At 58.2% G+C, this 17,672-nt stretch overlaps 7 protein-coding genes across 7 annotated transcripts; all 7 read right to left on the bottom strand.

Annotated features, from left to right (window-relative positions):
- Window positions 1–273: 273 nt before the first annotated feature.
- Window positions 274–1,191, bottom strand: LMJF_24_0200 (transcription elongation factor-like protein; the record flags this gene model as incomplete). The annotated part of the gene is made up of 1 exon (XM_001683485.1): window positions 274–1,191. The coding sequence occupies one exon, from the start codon at window positions 1,189–1,191 to the stop codon at window positions 274–276; it is 918 nt and encodes a 305-aa protein (XP_001683537.1).
- Window positions 1,192–4,302: 3,111 nt separating this feature from the next.
- LMJF_24_0190 (conserved hypothetical protein) lies at window positions 4,303–6,744 on the bottom strand (the record flags this gene model as incomplete). The annotated part of the gene is made up of 1 exon (XM_001683484.1): window positions 4,303–6,744. The coding sequence occupies one exon, from the start codon at window positions 6,742–6,744 to the stop codon at window positions 4,303–4,305; it is 2,442 nt and encodes an 813-aa protein (XP_001683536.1).
- Window positions 6,745–7,831: 1,087 nt separating this feature from the next.
- LMJF_24_0180 (putative ATPase domain protein) lies at window positions 7,832–9,439 on the bottom strand (the record flags this gene model as incomplete). Its single annotated transcript, XM_001683483.1, has 1 exon — window positions 7,832–9,439. One exon carries the CDS (start codon window positions 9,437–9,439, stop codon window positions 7,832–7,834), a length of 1,608 nt encoding a protein of 535 aa, XP_001683535.1.
- Window positions 9,440–10,298: 859 nt separating this feature from the next.
- LMJF_24_0170 (conserved hypothetical protein) lies at window positions 10,299–11,027 on the bottom strand (the record flags this gene model as incomplete). Its single annotated transcript, XM_001683482.1, has 1 exon — window positions 10,299–11,027. One exon carries the CDS (start codon window positions 11,025–11,027, stop codon window positions 10,299–10,301), a length of 729 nt encoding a protein of 242 aa, XP_001683534.1.
- A 930-nt stretch (window positions 11,028–11,957) lies between these two features.
- LMJF_24_0160 (conserved hypothetical protein) lies at window positions 11,958–12,827 on the bottom strand (the record flags this gene model as incomplete). Its single annotated transcript, XM_001683481.1, has 1 exon — window positions 11,958–12,827. The coding sequence occupies one exon, from the start codon at window positions 12,825–12,827 to the stop codon at window positions 11,958–11,960; it is 870 nt and encodes a 289-aa protein (XP_001683533.1).
- A 1,775-nt stretch (window positions 12,828–14,602) lies between these two features.
- Window positions 14,603–15,265, bottom strand: LMJF_24_0150 (glycosomal membrane like protein; the record flags this gene model as incomplete). Its single annotated transcript, XM_001683480.1, has 1 exon — window positions 14,603–15,265. The coding sequence occupies one exon, from the start codon at window positions 15,263–15,265 to the stop codon at window positions 14,603–14,605; it is 663 nt and encodes a 220-aa protein (XP_001683532.1).
- A 942-nt stretch (window positions 15,266–16,207) lies between these two features.
- On the bottom strand, window positions 16,208–17,392 carry LMJF_24_0140 (ankyrin/TPR repeat protein; the record flags this gene model as incomplete). The annotated part of the gene is made up of 1 exon (XM_001683479.1): window positions 16,208–17,392. The coding sequence occupies one exon, from the start codon at window positions 17,390–17,392 to the stop codon at window positions 16,208–16,210; it is 1,185 nt and encodes a 394-aa protein (XP_001683531.1).
- Between the last annotated feature and the right edge of the window lie 280 nt (window positions 17,393–17,672).

The raw sequence follows: 17,672 nt of genomic DNA, 5'->3' as shown, positions 1-17,672 counted from the left end.
CGGGGGCGTGCAGTCCGCTGCGTCGGAGACACGCACCGGTGAGAAGCAGAGAGGAGAGCCGCCAGACGATGCGTAAGAAAAGAGTAGCATAGGCGAGGTTTTCGTCTGAGCGGCAGCGTGTGTGTGTGTGCCGAAGCGTACGCCAGCTCGACGTCAAGCGGTGCGTCATTACTTTGGCGCTGCGCCCCGTTTGCCGTTGCAAGCCACCCAAGAGGCGGTGGCAACGACTGCGCCGGCGTGCACGGCACCCTGCACAAGTCGGGAGGTGCTCATTCACCTTTTCTGACAAAAGTGGTGCCGAGTGCGACACGAAGAAAACCTGCTTATTTTTCCTGTCTCGCGTGTGCTTCCTCGACGCGCTGTCCGGTGGCGGTTCGAGGATGGATGGATACAGGGCCTCGAAGCAGTCGTGGCAGAAAGCACTTTGACAGCAACCCACGCACACAGGCAAGCACCAGGCGCACTCGCTGCTCTCTTCCCGCGCTCATTGCAGAAGGATACGGAGCACCTGCAGCACCGCTGCAGCGTCGGCGTTTGATCATCGCCCTGCCACTTCACAAAGTCGGTGAAGCGGAAGTTCGCGTAGCACTCATGAGATCTACACTCCGGGCAGGTTAACATGTTTGTAACGGTGAGGTTGAGCCTCTCTAGATACTCCACTGAGTGCTGATTCAGCCGCTCACGCCGAGCCTTTGCCAGCACTGACCGCTCGGCTTGGTTGAGGAGGCTCACTTCGTCGAGGGCAACGAGCTCTTCAGGACGCAGAAGACCACTGAGAACGCTCTCTCTGAGTTCTTCGTTAAGTGGATCGGCAAGCGCGCGGGTGACCGCTCGGGCCACCTCCGCACCGCCAGCCTTCTGTCTTAGCGCAGCGACAACTCGGCCCGCCACTTCATCGACGTTGGCGGATGTGCAATGCGCACTACTCTGCGAGAGGGCCTGACGGATGAGGCTACTAATGTCCATACGAGCTTGCTTGCGAGGCGCCTCGCCACTAACGCGAGGCGTATGCGAGATCGTGGCGGATGAAGCCGTCGTGCCCTCAGAGGTCGCGTAAGCAGGTCGGCGGTGAGTCACGCGCGACGGGTGCTGCAACGTCATGAGCTCGCCAAGATGCTTATTCAGGGAGGCAGCGGCGATCGCCTCAGCGTTTGAGACACCGCTGTCAGAGCTCCACTCGCTATCCGACATGCCCTGCTTTGCAGGGTCTAGCACATGGAAAATACGCGATCGATGGCCTTCAGTAGACGAGCCTGTGAATACCTTGCGGCGCCAGTGTGAGGTGTGTGTGCGTGTGTGTGAGAGAGAAAGAGGGATGGAAGAGGGGGCGAGAGAGAGACCGACAGACAGAGAGTTACACCAGTGCCACACCCGTACTAGTGGAGCCCGTCCTTTCTTTTAGAAGAGCAACCATACACACACACACACACACACACACACACACAGCTACACAAATATGTGTGTGTGTGTGTGTGCCGGTGCTTGTGTGTCCAAGCGAGAGTGCGGGGATATACGTCCGTCCAGCTGCCCGTCTCACCGAGCAGAGAAAGTAAAGGAGGGGGGTCCCGGACGGGGAGGTGGGGAGGGAGGGAGGGAGGGGGGGGGGCGTACTCGGGAGACACTGAGAGTGGGAATGACGAGAGAGAGGGCGATAGCGAGAGAATGGGACCGCCCATGATGTCACTGGCAGAGGCGGGCAGGGGAGAGAGGCGCCCTTCCCCACACAGAGCCAAAGATATAGCAAAAGACGGGAGGAGGTAAGTAGCCCCGACACAGGAACAGAGACGTCATCGCCTCCACACACCGGACGCCAAACGGAAAACAAAAGCCTCACCCCTTCTCTGCCCCCCCCCCGGTCTTGACCGCACCGTCATGCCCCGAGAGAAAAGAGCACGGCGATACATACAGAGACGAAACCAACCGACAGAGGTCAGGCAGGGACGGGGTGCGCACGGGGCTCACTGGCGGAGGGACGGAGAGGAGGAGGTGAGTTGGACAGAGAGCGAGAGTTCGCAATCAGCCCTCACTGTCCGAGGCGCGCCTTCACGATAGTATATGCGCAAAGAAAAAAGTAGAAGACGGCTGATTCGGGTGCGCGCGAAGATCACGCGGGCGCAGCATCCATAGAGCCACAGTGTACGAGGACATACCCTATCCGTATCTGTCTCTCGGTTTCTGAATGTGAAGAACGGCGATGCGGGGAAGAGACTGTGAGAGAGGCACGTTCAACGTTGCCGTATCAACTTTCTGTGGCGCAACGCTCCATGCAGCAACTAAGTAGAGGTGGTGCGTTCATCAGCCCTGATGACTCCGAGCGTCTGAGGGCGCAGCAATGCGCCAGCAGAGAACGGCTGCGGCAAAAAGAAGACACCAGTCATGAGAGCGAAGAAGAAAAGGAGAAAGGAGCGCACGAGCTGCAAAATTGAGAACATATAGAATGGAATCAGGCTCCACACCACGTAGGGAACTCCAAAGCCGCAAAGTCCGGTCGACACGCACGCTTGCTGGTGCTGCCACCGCCCTCGCATGGTCAGCGCTACCTCTGCTGCTCGATGAGGGCGACTCCGACGCCCCGGTATTGAAAATGCAGCGAATCAGCGCGCATGCTGGCGCAAGAAACGTCGACGAAGCACCGCCTCCCCGTACGCGCACGGGTGGAGTACTACAGCCTCACTGTCCATTAGCGGTGCATACTGTTTTGTTTCGATTCCTAGGGACCTCTGATGGGTCATTGCCAGCACATCTGGCAAAAGCTCATCATCTGAGTCTCGAGAAGAGAAGCAACGTCTAACGACGCTGGTGCAAAAATCCATATTGCTAAGTGCCACCACAGCTGAACAGACACACGCACACACGCATGCTCCCTCCCCCCGTCCCTCTTCCCGCATCCTTCGCACCGACAGACAGACGGGCGCACATGCACACGCACGTCCGACAGCGAGACGGAGGGGAGGCGCACAAAAAAACGCGTACACAGAGAGAAAGAGCAGTATTGTTCAAAAATAATGTAAACGAAGACCTCCTAGGGTGCGTTCTTTTCTCTGACTGCGAATTTGTGCGCTGCTGTGGCGTCGTCGGCCACACGCACCACCACCCTGCAAGTCAACCACATAGAGAGACAACGAAGCACCCCAGATGCAAGCACACACGCCAGTGAGGGGGCTCGGCAGCAGAAAAGTTGCATCCTGCACAGCCAGACCCCCCCCCACACACACACAGATCATCATCATTGCATAACCGATTCATCACCAACGAACAGAAAGACAGCGAGAGAGCAAGTTAGCAAGGCGAAAACACGGCCTTTCAACAGAGTAAAAGACGGAGATGAACAAAAACAAAAACACACGCGCACACACAAGTGCTCAGCGCGGTGCCATTTTCATCAGCGGGGTGTGTATGTGTGCTCCTCCGTGCGAGAGCCGGGGGAACGAGAGAGGTGACAGCGGCAGAGGCAGAGGGTACGACCGTGGTGGCGGCCTAGACGCAAACAAAACGCAAATTTTACATGTGTGTCACACAGCCACTGCTTTTTATTGCGGCAGTGCTTCTGTGGTTTGTATACATTTGGGAGAGAGACTTAGAAGGAAGAAAGCAGAAGGCAGAAGAGAAACACAGAGAGAGCCTGCGCGGCGCCAGGGCAGATAAAACGACACCCACCACAACCCCCCATCAACACGCATGCGCACCTATATAGCGCTGTATATAGGTTGTATGCATGTGTGTGTGTGTGTGTGTGCAAATATATACATTTATATTCACACACCCGCACGCTAAGACACATGCGTACACACAAAACATGTACAGCTGAAAGTCAACAGACACACACACACACGTCTTGTAAGGGCAGATGTTGGTACGCCCGAACGCAGAGATAAGAAGCGCCGTCCCTAAGAAACGAAGTGCAACGGGTACGGCAGCAGAAGCAGCAGGATCTCTGGAAGAAAGAAGCACAAAGAAACCAAAGAAAAACGAGAGTCACGCGTGAGCACCGACGGGCGAGATCCCCCCCCCGCCGTTCCGCTCACGATGACCGATCGGTAAAACGAAATGGAAGAGAAGTAGAGGATGAAGAACAGCGTGAAGGAACATAAAATTTCATACTTTCCCGCCCCCACCGGCGACGTATGCCCATAAAAGAAGCACGGTGACGCTGCAGCCAACGTACGCAGCAGCAGCAGCAGCGCCAAAGCGGAGCAAACGAAAAAGACTAACGAGCACAGACGAGGAGATCGGCATAAGCGTAAACAGTCCTCCTCCTCGTCCTCCTCCTCCTCCGCCTCCTCTCTGCCGCTCCTTTTCCTCTCAAGGCCTCTTGCGGTTCATGGTCCGCGCCGGTGTTTGCTTCGCTGTCGCGATGCGGGGCAGACTCACCGTGTTCGCAGCGGGCAACATAGAGATCTTGCTGCCGTGGCGACGCGCTAACGGAAGCGGTGCTGTGCTGGCCGGTGGCGCCGGCTTGCGCCCCTTTGGAGGTGACGGCAACTCCATGAGCTCCTTCTCACGCTCGCTCTTCAGCAAGTCACGCAGCTTTGCACGCCGCTCCGCCTTGTCCGTCTCCTTCGCGTGCTCTAACATCGCTAACTCCGCCCTCTCTCGTCTGCCATCCACCTCTTCGTTGAACCGGCTTGGCGCAGCGGCGTCCGCGCCAGCGTGGCGTTTGCATCCCGCTACGTACTTTGCAGCCTCCTCCTGCACCTCCTCATCCACGTCTTCGCATAGTCGGCCGACCATGGCTGCAAATTCTTCTTCGAGGGCGCCGGCGTTGCTCTTCCGCAGTGTCTGCGACAGCAGCGGCAGGCTACGCGCTAGTGCCAGTCGTACCGCCGTCACGCTGTCGCGCTGCAGCTCGAGGCAGCACTCCAGCATACGCTCCCGAACACAGCGCATGGAAAAAAAGCGAAAAGATGCAGAGACAAAGTAGATGTACGTCTGGCGCGCGTAGCAAGAGTTGGATCTACCGTACTCGCTGTTCAGGCGGCTAAACATCTGCGCCTTGACGATAGAATTTTCGATGCGGGAAGCTATGTGCATAATGAGCGTGGCACAATCGGCCTTCAATATCGTTGCCCCGGTCTTGGCGTACTCCCACAGCCGCGGCACCACCTGCTCCGTCAGCGTCCTCTCCTCGAACGAGGCAATATAGTGGTCCACAATCTGCATGACGTGCTGCATAGTGTGCCAATTCACCACGGGCTCCGACACCCACGAAAGGAGAGCGTCAAGCACGGCAGAAAAGAATGACACGCGGGACGAGCTTTTCAGCTCGCTGCGGAAGTAATCAAGAAGGTTGTTGATGTGCTTCACCAGCGCCGCCCGTACGAACGTGTCGGGGTCACCGATGAGGCGCAGGAAGGGTCGCTCCAACAGGTCCGCAGTTGGCGAGTGCAGCAGTGGAAGAAGCTCGTGCATGCCCGCAGCGGCGCTGACCCGGGCAGCAACGCAACTATCAGAGGAGAGAGACAAGAGCGCTTTGCTCAGGTGTGTGGCGAAGACGGTGCGAGGAAGCGATGCCACCACAGCAGGAAAGTTGAAGGCGCACTGACGGCGCGCCTCCTCTTCGTGTCGCGTCGCAGCGGCACAGAAAAAGTCTGCGAAAAGCTTCACGTCGTCGTCTGACACGATATCAGTCTTGATGGCGTCGAGGAAGCGACCGAACTCTCCGACGAGCAGCCCGACCACCTCGCTTGGTGGGTTCGAGATGAAGTTCTTGATGATGGGGAACAGCTTCTCGCGCCGGTAGACGGGGCCGAAAAACTCCACTAAGTCGATGAGACACGAGAAGGCAGCTCGCGACACCGCCTGCTCCTCGTCGCTCAGGAGCTCAAACAAGTCCGGTGCTACACGTGTCTTGGCCTTCTCTACGCCAAGTGAATGCGCAATCGCACACAACTGCTGGCACATTCGCTGGCGGACGCCGACGTTCGTGTCCTGGCACAAGGCCAGGGCCCGGGGCAGTATGAGTTCCTCTACCTTGTCAGAGGATATATGTTGGCAGAGGGCGCCAAGGAGCTTGCAGCTCAGTTCGCGCTGATCCTGCGGCTGCGCGTGCTCTGACTTGTTCACGGCGAGCACAATCAGATCGCTTTGCAGCACACTAACAGGCAAGTAGTCGATGAGCCCCAGCACCAACTCACACCACGCTACGCGAATCTCCGGCGTCTGGACGGTCAGCATCGTCTTGGTAAAGTCATACATCTTGGTTGCCGTGTTAGGGTCCAACAAACCTACAAGCTTCAGAAGATTCTCCGGCGCGCGACACTGCAGCTCAGGGTCTTGCGCCCACATCGAGTCCAGCAACGTCTCCAGCACCTTGGAGATCCCCTTCGAGGGCAACTCGACAAGCTGCTCGCGGACATGACCGAAAAAAGAGATGCGCTGCATTGTGCTGCCATTTGCCATAATATACTTGGCCGACTCCTCTACCGAGAGTTTCTCTTTCTCCACATAACGCTGCACCGCCTCCTCGCGCTCCAGGGCCGCGTTGAGGGCCTCAATGTTCTCGGCGCCAGGCACCTCGCGCACTAATGCGGTGGGGTCATCAGGAAGTGCGGTGGAGGGCATAAAGCCCGAGCCATCTTTACCCACTGTGCACTGCCTAGGAAGCGGCGCCGCACAGCTGTCGCTGTTGCCGCCACTGCTACCCTTGGTCTTGCTCTTCCACTTCTTTGGCGGCAACGTTGACTGGGAAGCCCGGGCCTCCTCGAGGAGCTGCTGGCGTAGCTCAAATGGCGACCGGTAATCCATCCGCTGTCACGTCAGACAATACGGAAGAGAAGACACAATGGTAGAACAGCGCAGGTAACAGAGGATAAGAGATGCCGCGATGAACAATGTGGCAGGACGGGTCCCGTTCGCGCGCGTGTGTCTGCAAGAATGGGTAGGGGCTGCCGAGGCAGGCAGCAGAATGCGTGTTGGAGAGGAACACTGAAAAACACCAGAGGGCGCCACTTCACAGCACTGCGGGAGGACCTCCGCGGAAAGCGTGACGCCCTCGGGCCTGGGCGCGCAACCAAGACGGACCACAAGAACAGGTAGGCGCCTCGAGAAGGTTCTTGCAAGAGAGCGACGCGCAGCCGTGGTGTGTGCACGCGGCTGATTAGACGCAGGGTGGCGGATGAAACACGAGGAAAGCAATTCTCCACCGCCCCTCACCCTTCCCACAAGGCGCCCGACGTTGCGAGTGTATGTGTATGCTGCCTACTCTCGTCGTGCGAGCTGATCGCCTTTGAGCGGCAGCCAAGGTCAATCACGAGCCCCTAGAGACGCAGGCGCGGCGGGCTCCAAACATACGAGAGTTTTAGAACAGCAAACGTACAGTTGATGCCTCTTTCCAAACGGAACACAACAACAAAAAACACAGACGAATGCGGTCGATGCGTCCCCCGGTGTACGTGTGCCTGCCACGTCCTGTGGCCCCAAAGAGCAGGAGAGATCGGGAGAGTGGAGGGAAGATGCGCGACGGAGAGGAGCAAACAGCGTTGCTGGGCGACGCACGTTGAAACGTCTGCAGAGAAGACCATTTCAAAGCGGAAGGCCTGAGGTGGGTGCACCACGAGACGGAGAGAGCAGCACCGGCTAACGTGGGGAGAGAGAGAGGGCGTCGCTATGCCGGAGATCTTTTATCAGACCTACTTCACCGCTCTGCGGCACACGTGCATAGAGATATACGCAGCGCCTTTAGGAAGAGCAGCGCGTCGGGGGGTGAGGGGCCAAGAACACGAACTCCCGTCTGCATTACGCAGGCCGACACACACGCCACGCAGAGCGCTTTGTGCCTTTGGTCTATGAAATTATGTTTGGTTTGATTAGCAGGCGTTGTGAGAGGCGCCCATTACTCGAAGTGGGGATGCTCCACACGCCGCAGCACGGAGCAGCTCTCGAAGAGGTGTCCCTGAATCTCCAGAAGGGTCGGCAAGGGCAGCGATCCGGCTGACGCTGCGTCCCAACCGTGACGCAGCGCACTTGCTTCGAAAACTTTTCGCAGGACGTACTGCAGCGACGCGGCAGCGCAGCCGACCGCGTGGCTGGCCACCATCACGACGCACTCACGCCTCTGCTCCTCTGTGCCATCGAATCGCTCGAAAAAATGCGTGCACCATTCCTCTGCCCCGTCCTGGGTGAGGGGCGGAATGTACACAAGCGTTTCAAGTCGGCCCTGGCGGAGGACGGCAGCGTCGAGCACCTGCGGTGCATTAGTGATTCCAATGGTGAGTACGCCACTGTTGTCTGTGACGCCGTCCAGCTCACAGAGGAGACCCGCCAGCATGCGCCTTGTGACGTCGAGCTGGCTTTTGCCATTGCCACTGCTCTGGTCCCCGTCTCCGCGCTGCATCGCACCGCGAGACTGTGCGATGACATCCAGGTCCTCCAGTACCACCACCGCCGGAGGGCGCGTCCGTGCTTGACGGTAAACCTCCCGCAACTGCGCCTCACTCTCGCCAAGGTACTTGGAAAATAGCATTGTGCATTCCACAAAGAAAAACGGGATAGACTGAAAGTCGGCGGCCGTCTGTCGGGCGAGGCTCGACTTTCCGCACCCCGACGGGCCGTGAAGAAGTAACCCGGTGGAGGAGGGGAGGGATCCCATCAGCCGACCGCCACCGCCTGGGCTACTGTGTGCGGCGAACACAGAGACAAGAGTGCGGATGCGATGGCGAACCTCGCCTAAACCGTACAGGTGAGGAGGTGCGCGCTGCGCGCCAGTAGGGGAACGCTGGTGGTGGAGGAATGTGCAGTCCTCCTGAACCAGTGAGCGCAGCTTTTCTCCGGTGGCGCCGTGCGAGGCGGCCTCCAGTGCCATGCATGCGTTGAAGAGAAACACTTGGCGTGAGGTGAAGGGGGCCTGTGCGCTAATGAGCAGCTCGCCATGCGATTTGAAGAGTGGCTGCGGAACGCTGCGCAACAGCCGCCTCGCTCCCGCCTCGGTAAGCTCGCGGAGCGGGTAGAGAGCGGGTACCTTTTGTTCTAGTAGCCATGCCGGCACCGTGTTCTGACTGGGAGCACTGGCAACGACCGCACATGAAGAGCTCGTCAACGCTGCGTGGAGGAGACGCTGGAGGAGTGGCAGAAAGCCGTTCATGCTGCATAGAAGCCAGAGAAGGTCAATATCATCAGCGACGATGATCGAGAAGGGCCGCAGCAGTGGCGCACGGGTAGAGAGCGCGCCTAACGTTGAGCTGCTGTGCGCCACACTGGCGTAGGTCAGTGTCCACAGCGTGAAGTCATCGTCAGATGAAGCAGCTGCCGGTGCGGTAAGAACACAGTCGTGCACTCCGGCCGCGTGCCGGGCCTTGGTCGCCACCTGCAGTCCACTTGTAAAGCTCTGAAGTGCCGTACTTTTGCCCGCACCTTTACCGCCGACAACGAGGAGGAAGAGCGACTGTTCCCCGAGCTGGCGAAGTCGCTGCACATCAGCGATAAGGTGTCCGTCAACGGACATGGCGAGGAGTGGCCGATGGTAACCTCCTTCCTCCCCCACTCAAGCGCGAGCACGATCGGCAAAAAGACAGGCTGGCGGATGAGTGCGGGGACTGAGAAGGAGAGCGGAGGCGTACGTGCAGGCGTCAAGCGACGGTGCGAAGACCCACACAAAAACAGACGAAAACGAACGGCGAAAAGGGAGCCAGCAAGGGCGTTGACGGCAGCGGCCAGGAAAGAGAGAGGGGCGGAGGAGCCGATATTAGTTGAGGAGATCGGACAGCCACCCCGTTGGTGTCGGGGAGCGTTGTTGGCAGCATCTTTCACGCGAGGCACTCCATGTATGCCTTGTCAGCGCTTGGGAAAGCAGCATCGCCTTCACTGTCACCACACTCCTTGCGACGGAAGCAACCCCATCTTCCTAGAGAGAGCTAGAGTGACCTCCGCCATTGACGCTGGGTTTCAGTCCTGCATCGTCAACGGTTCGCCGTCACAGCTGCGTGATAAAGGCGGAGAAGCGGCAGGGCAGAAAGAGAGCACAGGCAAACCCCTTTTCATGGGAAAAGGCAGCAACACACACACACACACACACACACACACACACACACACACACATGCACACACACATACACATGCATCGCTGGGCGATTCATAGCGGTGTGGCATCTCGAAAACGGCAAGCCTGGCAGCGGATGACCGTACGCACGCGGAGTAGCAAGAGTAACGACATCGACGAGGAGGCATTCTTTTGTAGCGGCCTGAGAGGTACACACTGGATATTTCAGAGTAAGCGCAGCTCCAAAGTCGGAAAACAGCTGCGCTGCAGGCTTCACATGACTTACAGGTACGAAGAGCCGTCCGAGAGACAAGCGCTGGGCATCTCATTCATCCTTCTCCAGGGCTTCTTCGATTCCGTCGTCCTCGATAGGCGGCAGAACACCGTTGCGAGAAAGCACCAGCTCGACTGTGGCAACACTCAGCCTCTTCTGGGCCTGCCAGCCTGCCAGCCCAGTGATCTGCTTCTTCAACTCTTTGTCCTTGTACAACAGCACGCACGGAAGGAGGCGGTCAGGAAAGTTCGGAATTGCCTCGGTGTAGATCATCGAAACGAGCTTCACCGATCGGCGCCGCTGCGCCACCGTGCGAAGCACCGTCAACAGTGCCTCACAGTCGCTGTGACCCGGCTTGATGAGCGCCGCCACCACCCAACACGACGAAGACGCCTCTGTCACCTCTGCGACGTAGTCAGCGCCCGGGATGTGCTGTAGTACCCCAAAGCACTCCATCGCTTTCTGCCGCTGCAGCTCCATCAGACGTCTTCGCCGGATAGCGGCCAGCGCTTCGTCCTCGTCGTCCGAATCCACAATGAAGTTGGTGCCTTCCTCTTCGCCGCCCTTGTCGCACTCATACCCTCCACGCTCAAGCTTGGCTGCGACTTTCTCCGCCTGTGGGTCATAGGCTATGAGGCACGTGTTTGGGTTTCGGTCGGCAATTTGTTGGGCTAGTATCTCCAGTTCGTGTGTTTGGTACTTGCCGACGCGGTTGCCATACCGGTACTGCACGTCCTCCCACTCCGTCGTCCGAATGCGCTGATCAGCCGTGCGCTCCATCGCTGCGGCTGCCGTCTGGCTTCGAGAATAGGGAGACGTGCCTGTGAGTGGGCTTCGCAAAACAGATGTGCGCACCGCAAGTAAAACTGAAATGGCTTCCTTGCTGGGCGAGCCATCCGATGAGCGCACAAAACGACGCGAAGGCCAAGAGGAGGAAAAGGCGGTGGTGAAGGCGGAGCATAGAAGGGGCAGATGAGCCATGCAGAGCCCATGCCATAAAGCAGGCCAGTTTCGAATATACATATATATATATATATTAGCAGCCCCCCTGCTGAATCTGCGCAGGTGTCTGCGCGGAAGGCAGGGGCCGTGCAGTCCAAACCGGTGCACTGGAACGCGTACATGACCGATGATGAGTCGACGCATTCAAGTCCTCCACGCAAACGGCTAGCTCGGAGGGCAAGAAATCGGATATTGGGTAGGTTGCTTGTCGAGACGACAAGCGCTCCGTTTTCATGAACATGCGGCTCTGCATCGTCAAGCTGCATTCTCCAATTACAGCAAAAACGAGGGACATGCAGACCGCCCCCCCCCCCTTCCTCAAAAAAAGAAAGGAAAACGCATAAGATACATGGGCGTTAGAAGAGGAGGGGCAAACAGTGCGAGGCGTGGAGCTAGAGACATCTAGGCGCAGCCACAAACACACAGGCGAGGGCTGGTGCGTGCGAGCACCTCACGTTGATGGTGCAGTTCTCCTCGACACACGTGGTGCACTGTTTACCAGACGAGGGCAATACAAAGAAAACAGGGAGACCCAAGAAGCGAAAACAAGCAAAGGAGGATTGTACATCCACCCACCATGAACAGCAACCACAGCAACACAGAGAACCGTAGCCGCGCACACCAGCCGAGGAGGTTGTCTATAACGCGCATACGCACTACGTGTGGCGAGATTCGAGTAGTAAGTGCACCGAGAGAAAGAAGTGAGGCTCAACGAGAGCCCACCACCGTACTCACGGCCTCCCATTTCAGGCTCTTGGCCTGATGATGGCCAGGTCGGTACGTGCCATTGGTGGCCATGGTGGTAGTGCGCTTGGTGCTCGACCACGTTGGGATCGGTCCCGGGAACTCGCTCCGTGCGGCACGCACAGGAGGCACTTCCGGTAAGTACACCTGATTTGGGCACGCGCGGATGTGCGTCTTAACGGCCGAGATGTGCGTGTGAGGGTAGCAGCTGTGCGGCTTCTGAAGCACCCCAACGCTGCAGTTCTCATCAAAAGCGTAGACCAGCCTGCCTGCCTCCTCCATCTCCTTCGCGGTGGGGTCTCTTCCCTTGTACTGCCGGAACGCCTTGCGGTACGCCGCCGTCGCAGCCACGGAGGCGTCGTCTGCCGGCTGCGGGCGCTCGATTGCGGACCCCGTCGCTGCCTCGGCATAGCGGTAGACAAAATCCATATCTTTGCCCGAGAGCGCTGTGCGGCTGCGCGAGGACCGGAATGGGTCAGACCAGCTGCGTGCGCCGTTCACAAACTTGTGCGAGCAATCTTTGAAGTAAGTTCCGCTCAGATTCCTGTCGGAGGTGATCCGGCTAGCAACCATCTCATCCTTCTCCCGCTTTCGTGTGGTGTAGTGCAGCGAGCGCGCCATGTTAGCGCCGGCGGTGGCGGACCGAGTGCCACGCTTCACGGAGTTGTCGGTGGGCATCGTGACCGCGGATGGGAGGTTGGGGTCTGGGAGCGTGATCATCTTCTTGGGCAGGCGCCGAGAGTTTGTCTCGACTTCCTCGACATGGTTGAGCAGATCTGCCCTGCACTGCTTGCTCAGCGTGCTGGACTGCAACTGCTTTTCAAGAGTGGTCATGGGTACCAATGAGTTCGACCGAGGCGCGATCGGCGACACGAAGACGCAACTCTTCTGCGAAAAGAAAAAGCCCCTCTTTTTCGTTTGGGGAGGAGGCGGTTGATCTGCGAATGCTGCGCTAGACGGAGTGGTTGACAGTCGCCAAAGGTGCACCTTGCCGAGGATGAGGGGAAGAGGAGGTGGATGTAGAAGATTCCGAAGACTTGAACACGCGGTCCAGGGCGGCGGTTCGGCAGGTGAGCATGAGAGGCGGGGTTCGAACGAGACAGACAAGCAACGTACAACCCGAAAAAAAAGTGTGCAAACGAGCAGTGCGAAAGATTCGTGAAACTGCAACGTCACGGTGTGACTCGCTTGCCGTCTACGGAGAAGGGAAACGCCACACAGCTGCAAAAGGGGGACGAGGGGTGAGGGCACGGCAACTTGGATGTCAATACTGCACTACGGTCCCATGCAACGGTGGCTCCTACTTTGTCGTGCGCTAGCGGCATACGTCTCCCTCTGCTACAAGTGTTGCTGATCCCTTCTAGGGAGCAATGAGATGAAGAGCGCCGTAGATTCGCTCCTCACCAACGTGGTGGCAACACTTTTCCCCCACTATCGCCCTAATCTCACACGAGGCGCATATCCCTTTCGCAATGCGCTCCCACTCTTTTGACGTTGTGTCACCACGTTCATTGGCTAAGTGCCAGCTGCGGGTGGGTGGATGCCATGAGCACGTGTAGCTGTGGGTGCATACATATGCATCAGTATACAGCTCTTTTTTTTCCCTTCAACGTGGCCACTCTGCCACACAGCATGCCTCAGACACCACCCTACCGCCACCCCGGCCAGACGACCACAGGCCCCATCGCGTGCTGCCAAGCAGCCGTAGACACACGCGGCACACGAAATGCGCCGACTCATTCACCCGAGCACGGCCCCTGCCTCGAACTACACCCACCCACCTCCCGCTCTGCCGGCCGCCACCTCGTGCATCCTCCTCGGGGTGGCCGAGGCAGCCCATACCAGGAGGCAGTGCGAGGGCCGTGTGGGCTGCCTTCGCGCTACGTTGCAGCTCTGCCTATAATATGGATAGTGTACATGTCTTCGCTGCCGCAGGCCGCTCCACCGCAGATCCATCCACAGCCCCACCTCCGGCATCAGCAGCCACACATTGCTCTGACCTCCTCACGGCGTAGGTACCTGACCCTGTCAGCACCGGACGTGGTTCGGCGTTGACAGAGGAGAGGGTGGCTGCTTGGCTTCCTCGCCCGCAGCGGGTGCTGAACCCTGGATACCACGCTAAAGGTGTCCAACTCCATCACAGAAGAGAAACACACACGCATACATCTCAAGGAGCCCTAGAAGCAAAGACTCAGCAATGTCCCGAGGTGCACGCTTGAACGCATGCGTGCTAGTGCGCAGGCATGCATAGACAAGATCCGTGCCGACGACTGGCAACGGTGGCCTTGCGAGGGGGTAAAATCCATGAGAGGTGGAAGCGAGTTACGCGGCTCGGAAAGACAAGCAAGAAACAGTCGACGGGGGCGAAGTCTATTCGCGCACGTGTATAGAACAAAATAACATAAAGAGCAAAAAAAAGTAAATAGAGAAAGCGTTGGAGGTCGTAAGAGACGGAGGGGGGAGGGAGGGGGGGGGAGCAGCGCAGTGACGGAGGGTCCCCAGCACTGGTGCTCAGAACGAAGCCTACGGATGGACGGAAAAGAGAAACGGAAAAGAAAAGCAGCCGAGCACACCCTACCGCCGGGCATGCGCTGAAGCGAAGAGAGCCCTCACTTCTTCGGCTGCTGCGCAGCCGCCTTCGCTGGGATAGTGCCGATGGTGTTGCCACCAGATTTGGTGGCCGCCGCCAGGAGCTGCTCGCGGGTCGCGATGATGGCGCTGATGAGACCCAGTCCAGCCACATTGACCCCGCCGATGTCCACAGTGCACACATTGCCGATGGCCGAAACCATATCGCAGGCGTTGCGCGTCAGCACCAGGTAGCGGTCACCGCGCTTCGGCATTTTCGGATCCCGCGCGAGGTCATAAACGTCGAGCACTACAGCCACGGCATAGCCGTAGAAGAGGGACGCGCGCGAGACATACGACATCTGTGACAAGCTTGGCGAATTGGGGTTGAAGAAACGCCCGGCGAACACGATGTTGTCCAGGAGGCTGAAGATGCCGTCGAACAGCACCCGCAGCACGAACAGAACGTCGCGGGGCTGTACGATGCGCTTCTCCATCGCGTCACTGATCTTCTGCACGTTACTGAGCCACGACAGCATGCGTATCAAGCAGCGCGCATCGGACATGGCCGCGCCTGCCTTCATGAAGTTGGGGTTGCCGTAAAGGGCACCCATCAGCTTGAAGAAGCACCCGGCACCCTTAATCATCTTGTCGCGTGAGTCGGTCGCGGCCATGTAGGTGCTAAGAGTGCCAACAACGGACATCTTGAACTTCTGGAGGGGTGGTGCTGAGGGAGAAATACCAGACGAAGAGGGGGACTATAGTTTTGTGCCGAGCACGAATGGTCTGGCTGTGTGCTTGCCTGTAATGGGGGAGCAGCGCTGAACAGAAGGGCGGCAAGAGTGCAATCGTGCAAGGCGGAGGAGTGGAGCAGCGGATGCACAGGCACACGACGCGAGGTAACAGCAGAAAAGGGTAAGGGGAGGGTGTACAGCAGGCCGACAAGGAAGCCGTTCCATGCAGCAGAAGCCGCTGCCACACAGGCCTTGGCTCGCAGACGCATCACACTATCACTCGCGCAAGTGCGTTTTCCACATGGCAGTGGAAGGCAGCTCAAGTGCCATCGTAAGGAGAGAAGTCATCGCAGGAGATGCAAGAGCAACGGCGCTACCCGCTCCGCACCATGAGGGGCCTCGCTTTCTCGTAGGGGCGTTGCTAAAGATTAAAGTTAGCGCTATACAGAAAAAAAAAACGGGTTCGGACACATGATACGTCGCGCCTACTCGCGGACACGCAGAAAGCAGCAGTGACCGTGAAGACGCTTAAGCGTACCCGTGTGACCTCCTGCAGCGAAAGAGAGGTCGGAGCTGATCTACGCTCTGTACTTTTGCTCTGCATTCCGTTGTTCTCAGCGACGTGGCGGCACCCGTAACATTCGCTAAGAGGAAGTACGTTAGCAAGCACCCACGCATTCACACCTGCAAAGAGGGAGAGACCGCGCCAGACATCCGTCGTATTCCATTCTCACTTCCCACCTGCACCGTGCACCACAACGGTTTTACAAAAGCTGCGTTAATGGCGGCTTATCTGCTCAACGCCAGGCAAGCCCTTCCCTGCTCCTACCCCATCTCTTCGCCGCCGCGTACCGGGAGAGGGGCGGAGAGCAGCCTGGGCGCTCTTTTCTTTGCGCGAAACGGATCCCTTGGTCACTTTTTCAGCATCTTGAACGCCTCGTCTTTCACTTGCTGGAGGTCCTTGTTCGTGGGGTCGAGTTTCAAGCCCTGTGAGGCGGTGGTGAGTGCGTCACTGTATTTCTTCAGCGCAAGCTCAGTGGCGGCCTTGCGCAGATAGCCCTTTGGCCACGACGGGTCGAGTGCGATACAGCGCAGAGCATCCCAGTAAGCTCCTGTGTAGAAGTGCTGGTTGAAGTAGCAGGCGGCGCGGTTGCTGTAGTAGACGTGGTTGGTTGGGTCGAGGTGAATGGAAAGGGTGTAGAACTTTGCAGCCTTGACGTTCTCGCCCTGCTGGAACACCTTGTTGCCCTGGTTCTTGAACCGTGCCGCCTCATCAGCACGCTTCTCCTGCGGTAGCTGCGCCTTCTCAAGCTCCTTGACAGCATTAGAGTTGTTGGCGGCCTTCGCCAAGTCCAGCGGCGTCTTGCCTTCTCCGTTCTTGGCGCTGGCGTCGGCGCCGCAGCTGCACAGCAGGCGGACACACTCCGAGTTTGCATGCTCTACAGCAATGTGCAGCGGCGTGCTGCCGTCGTTGGCAATGGCGATGTTGACCGCCGCGCCATGCTCAACTAGGAACTCCACAGCCTCCATTTTCTTCATGAAAATGGCCGTGAACAGAGCCGTGCCGCCGTGCTTGTCCACTGCGTTGATTGGCACTTTCAGCTCGTAAATGACAGCGCCGATACAGTTGACGTCACCAGAGTGGCACGCCCAGTGAAGCAGAGTGCCCGCTTCGCTCTCCCCGTATATCTTCTTGGCCCCCAGCTCCACAAGAAGGCGGAGGCAGTCCAGGTATCCCATAGATGCGGCGTAGTGCGCAGCCGTGCTTCCTGAGTGGGACTCCTTGTTTACGTCGGCGCCCGCGTTCGCCAGCATGCGAATGCACCCCAGCTGTCGTCCCTTCACACTCATGACCAGAGGCGTGTTGCCGTCCATGTTCTCGATGTTCAGATCCGCCTTGTACTCTAGTAGAAGACGAACCGTCTCTGCATCACCGTTGAAGGCGGCAAAGTGGAGGGCAGCGTAGCCGCCAGCCTCGACACAGTTCACGAGCTCTGGCTTTTCCTTCAGCATTCGGCTGCAATCTGCCGTTTCGCGCGAGCGCGCAGCGCGAAGAAACTTCTCCACATCTTCGGCAATGCGAGCTCCGTCGTCCATGTCTCCTTTTGTCGTTATCAGGGAATGAAAACGTGCACTGGCCCTCCAATGATGTCGTTATTTCGCGCGCACCGCTTCCTCCTCGTCTTTCGCTACCGCTCTCTACGAACTAACGTGTGCAATTGTTTGTGCTGCCAGTGGAGGCCGCGGTCGGTTATCCGCCGTTCGCGGCAACGCCACCGGTGCACGGAGAGTTTATCCCCCCCCCCCGCCAGACACACACGCATACACACCAACAATGAGAACAAGGAATCAAACAGAGGAAAGTTGCTATGGGTGG

Source organism: Leishmania major, chromosome 24 (genome assembly GCF_000002725.2).
Source record: "Leishmania major strain Friedlin complete genome, chromosome 24".
In the NCBI taxonomy this organism is placed as follows: Eukaryota; Euglenozoa; class Kinetoplastea; order Trypanosomatida; family Trypanosomatidae; genus Leishmania; species Leishmania major.
The sequence above is the reverse complement of the archived record's forward strand: the minus strand, read 5'-3'. Positions and strand labels throughout refer to the sequence as shown.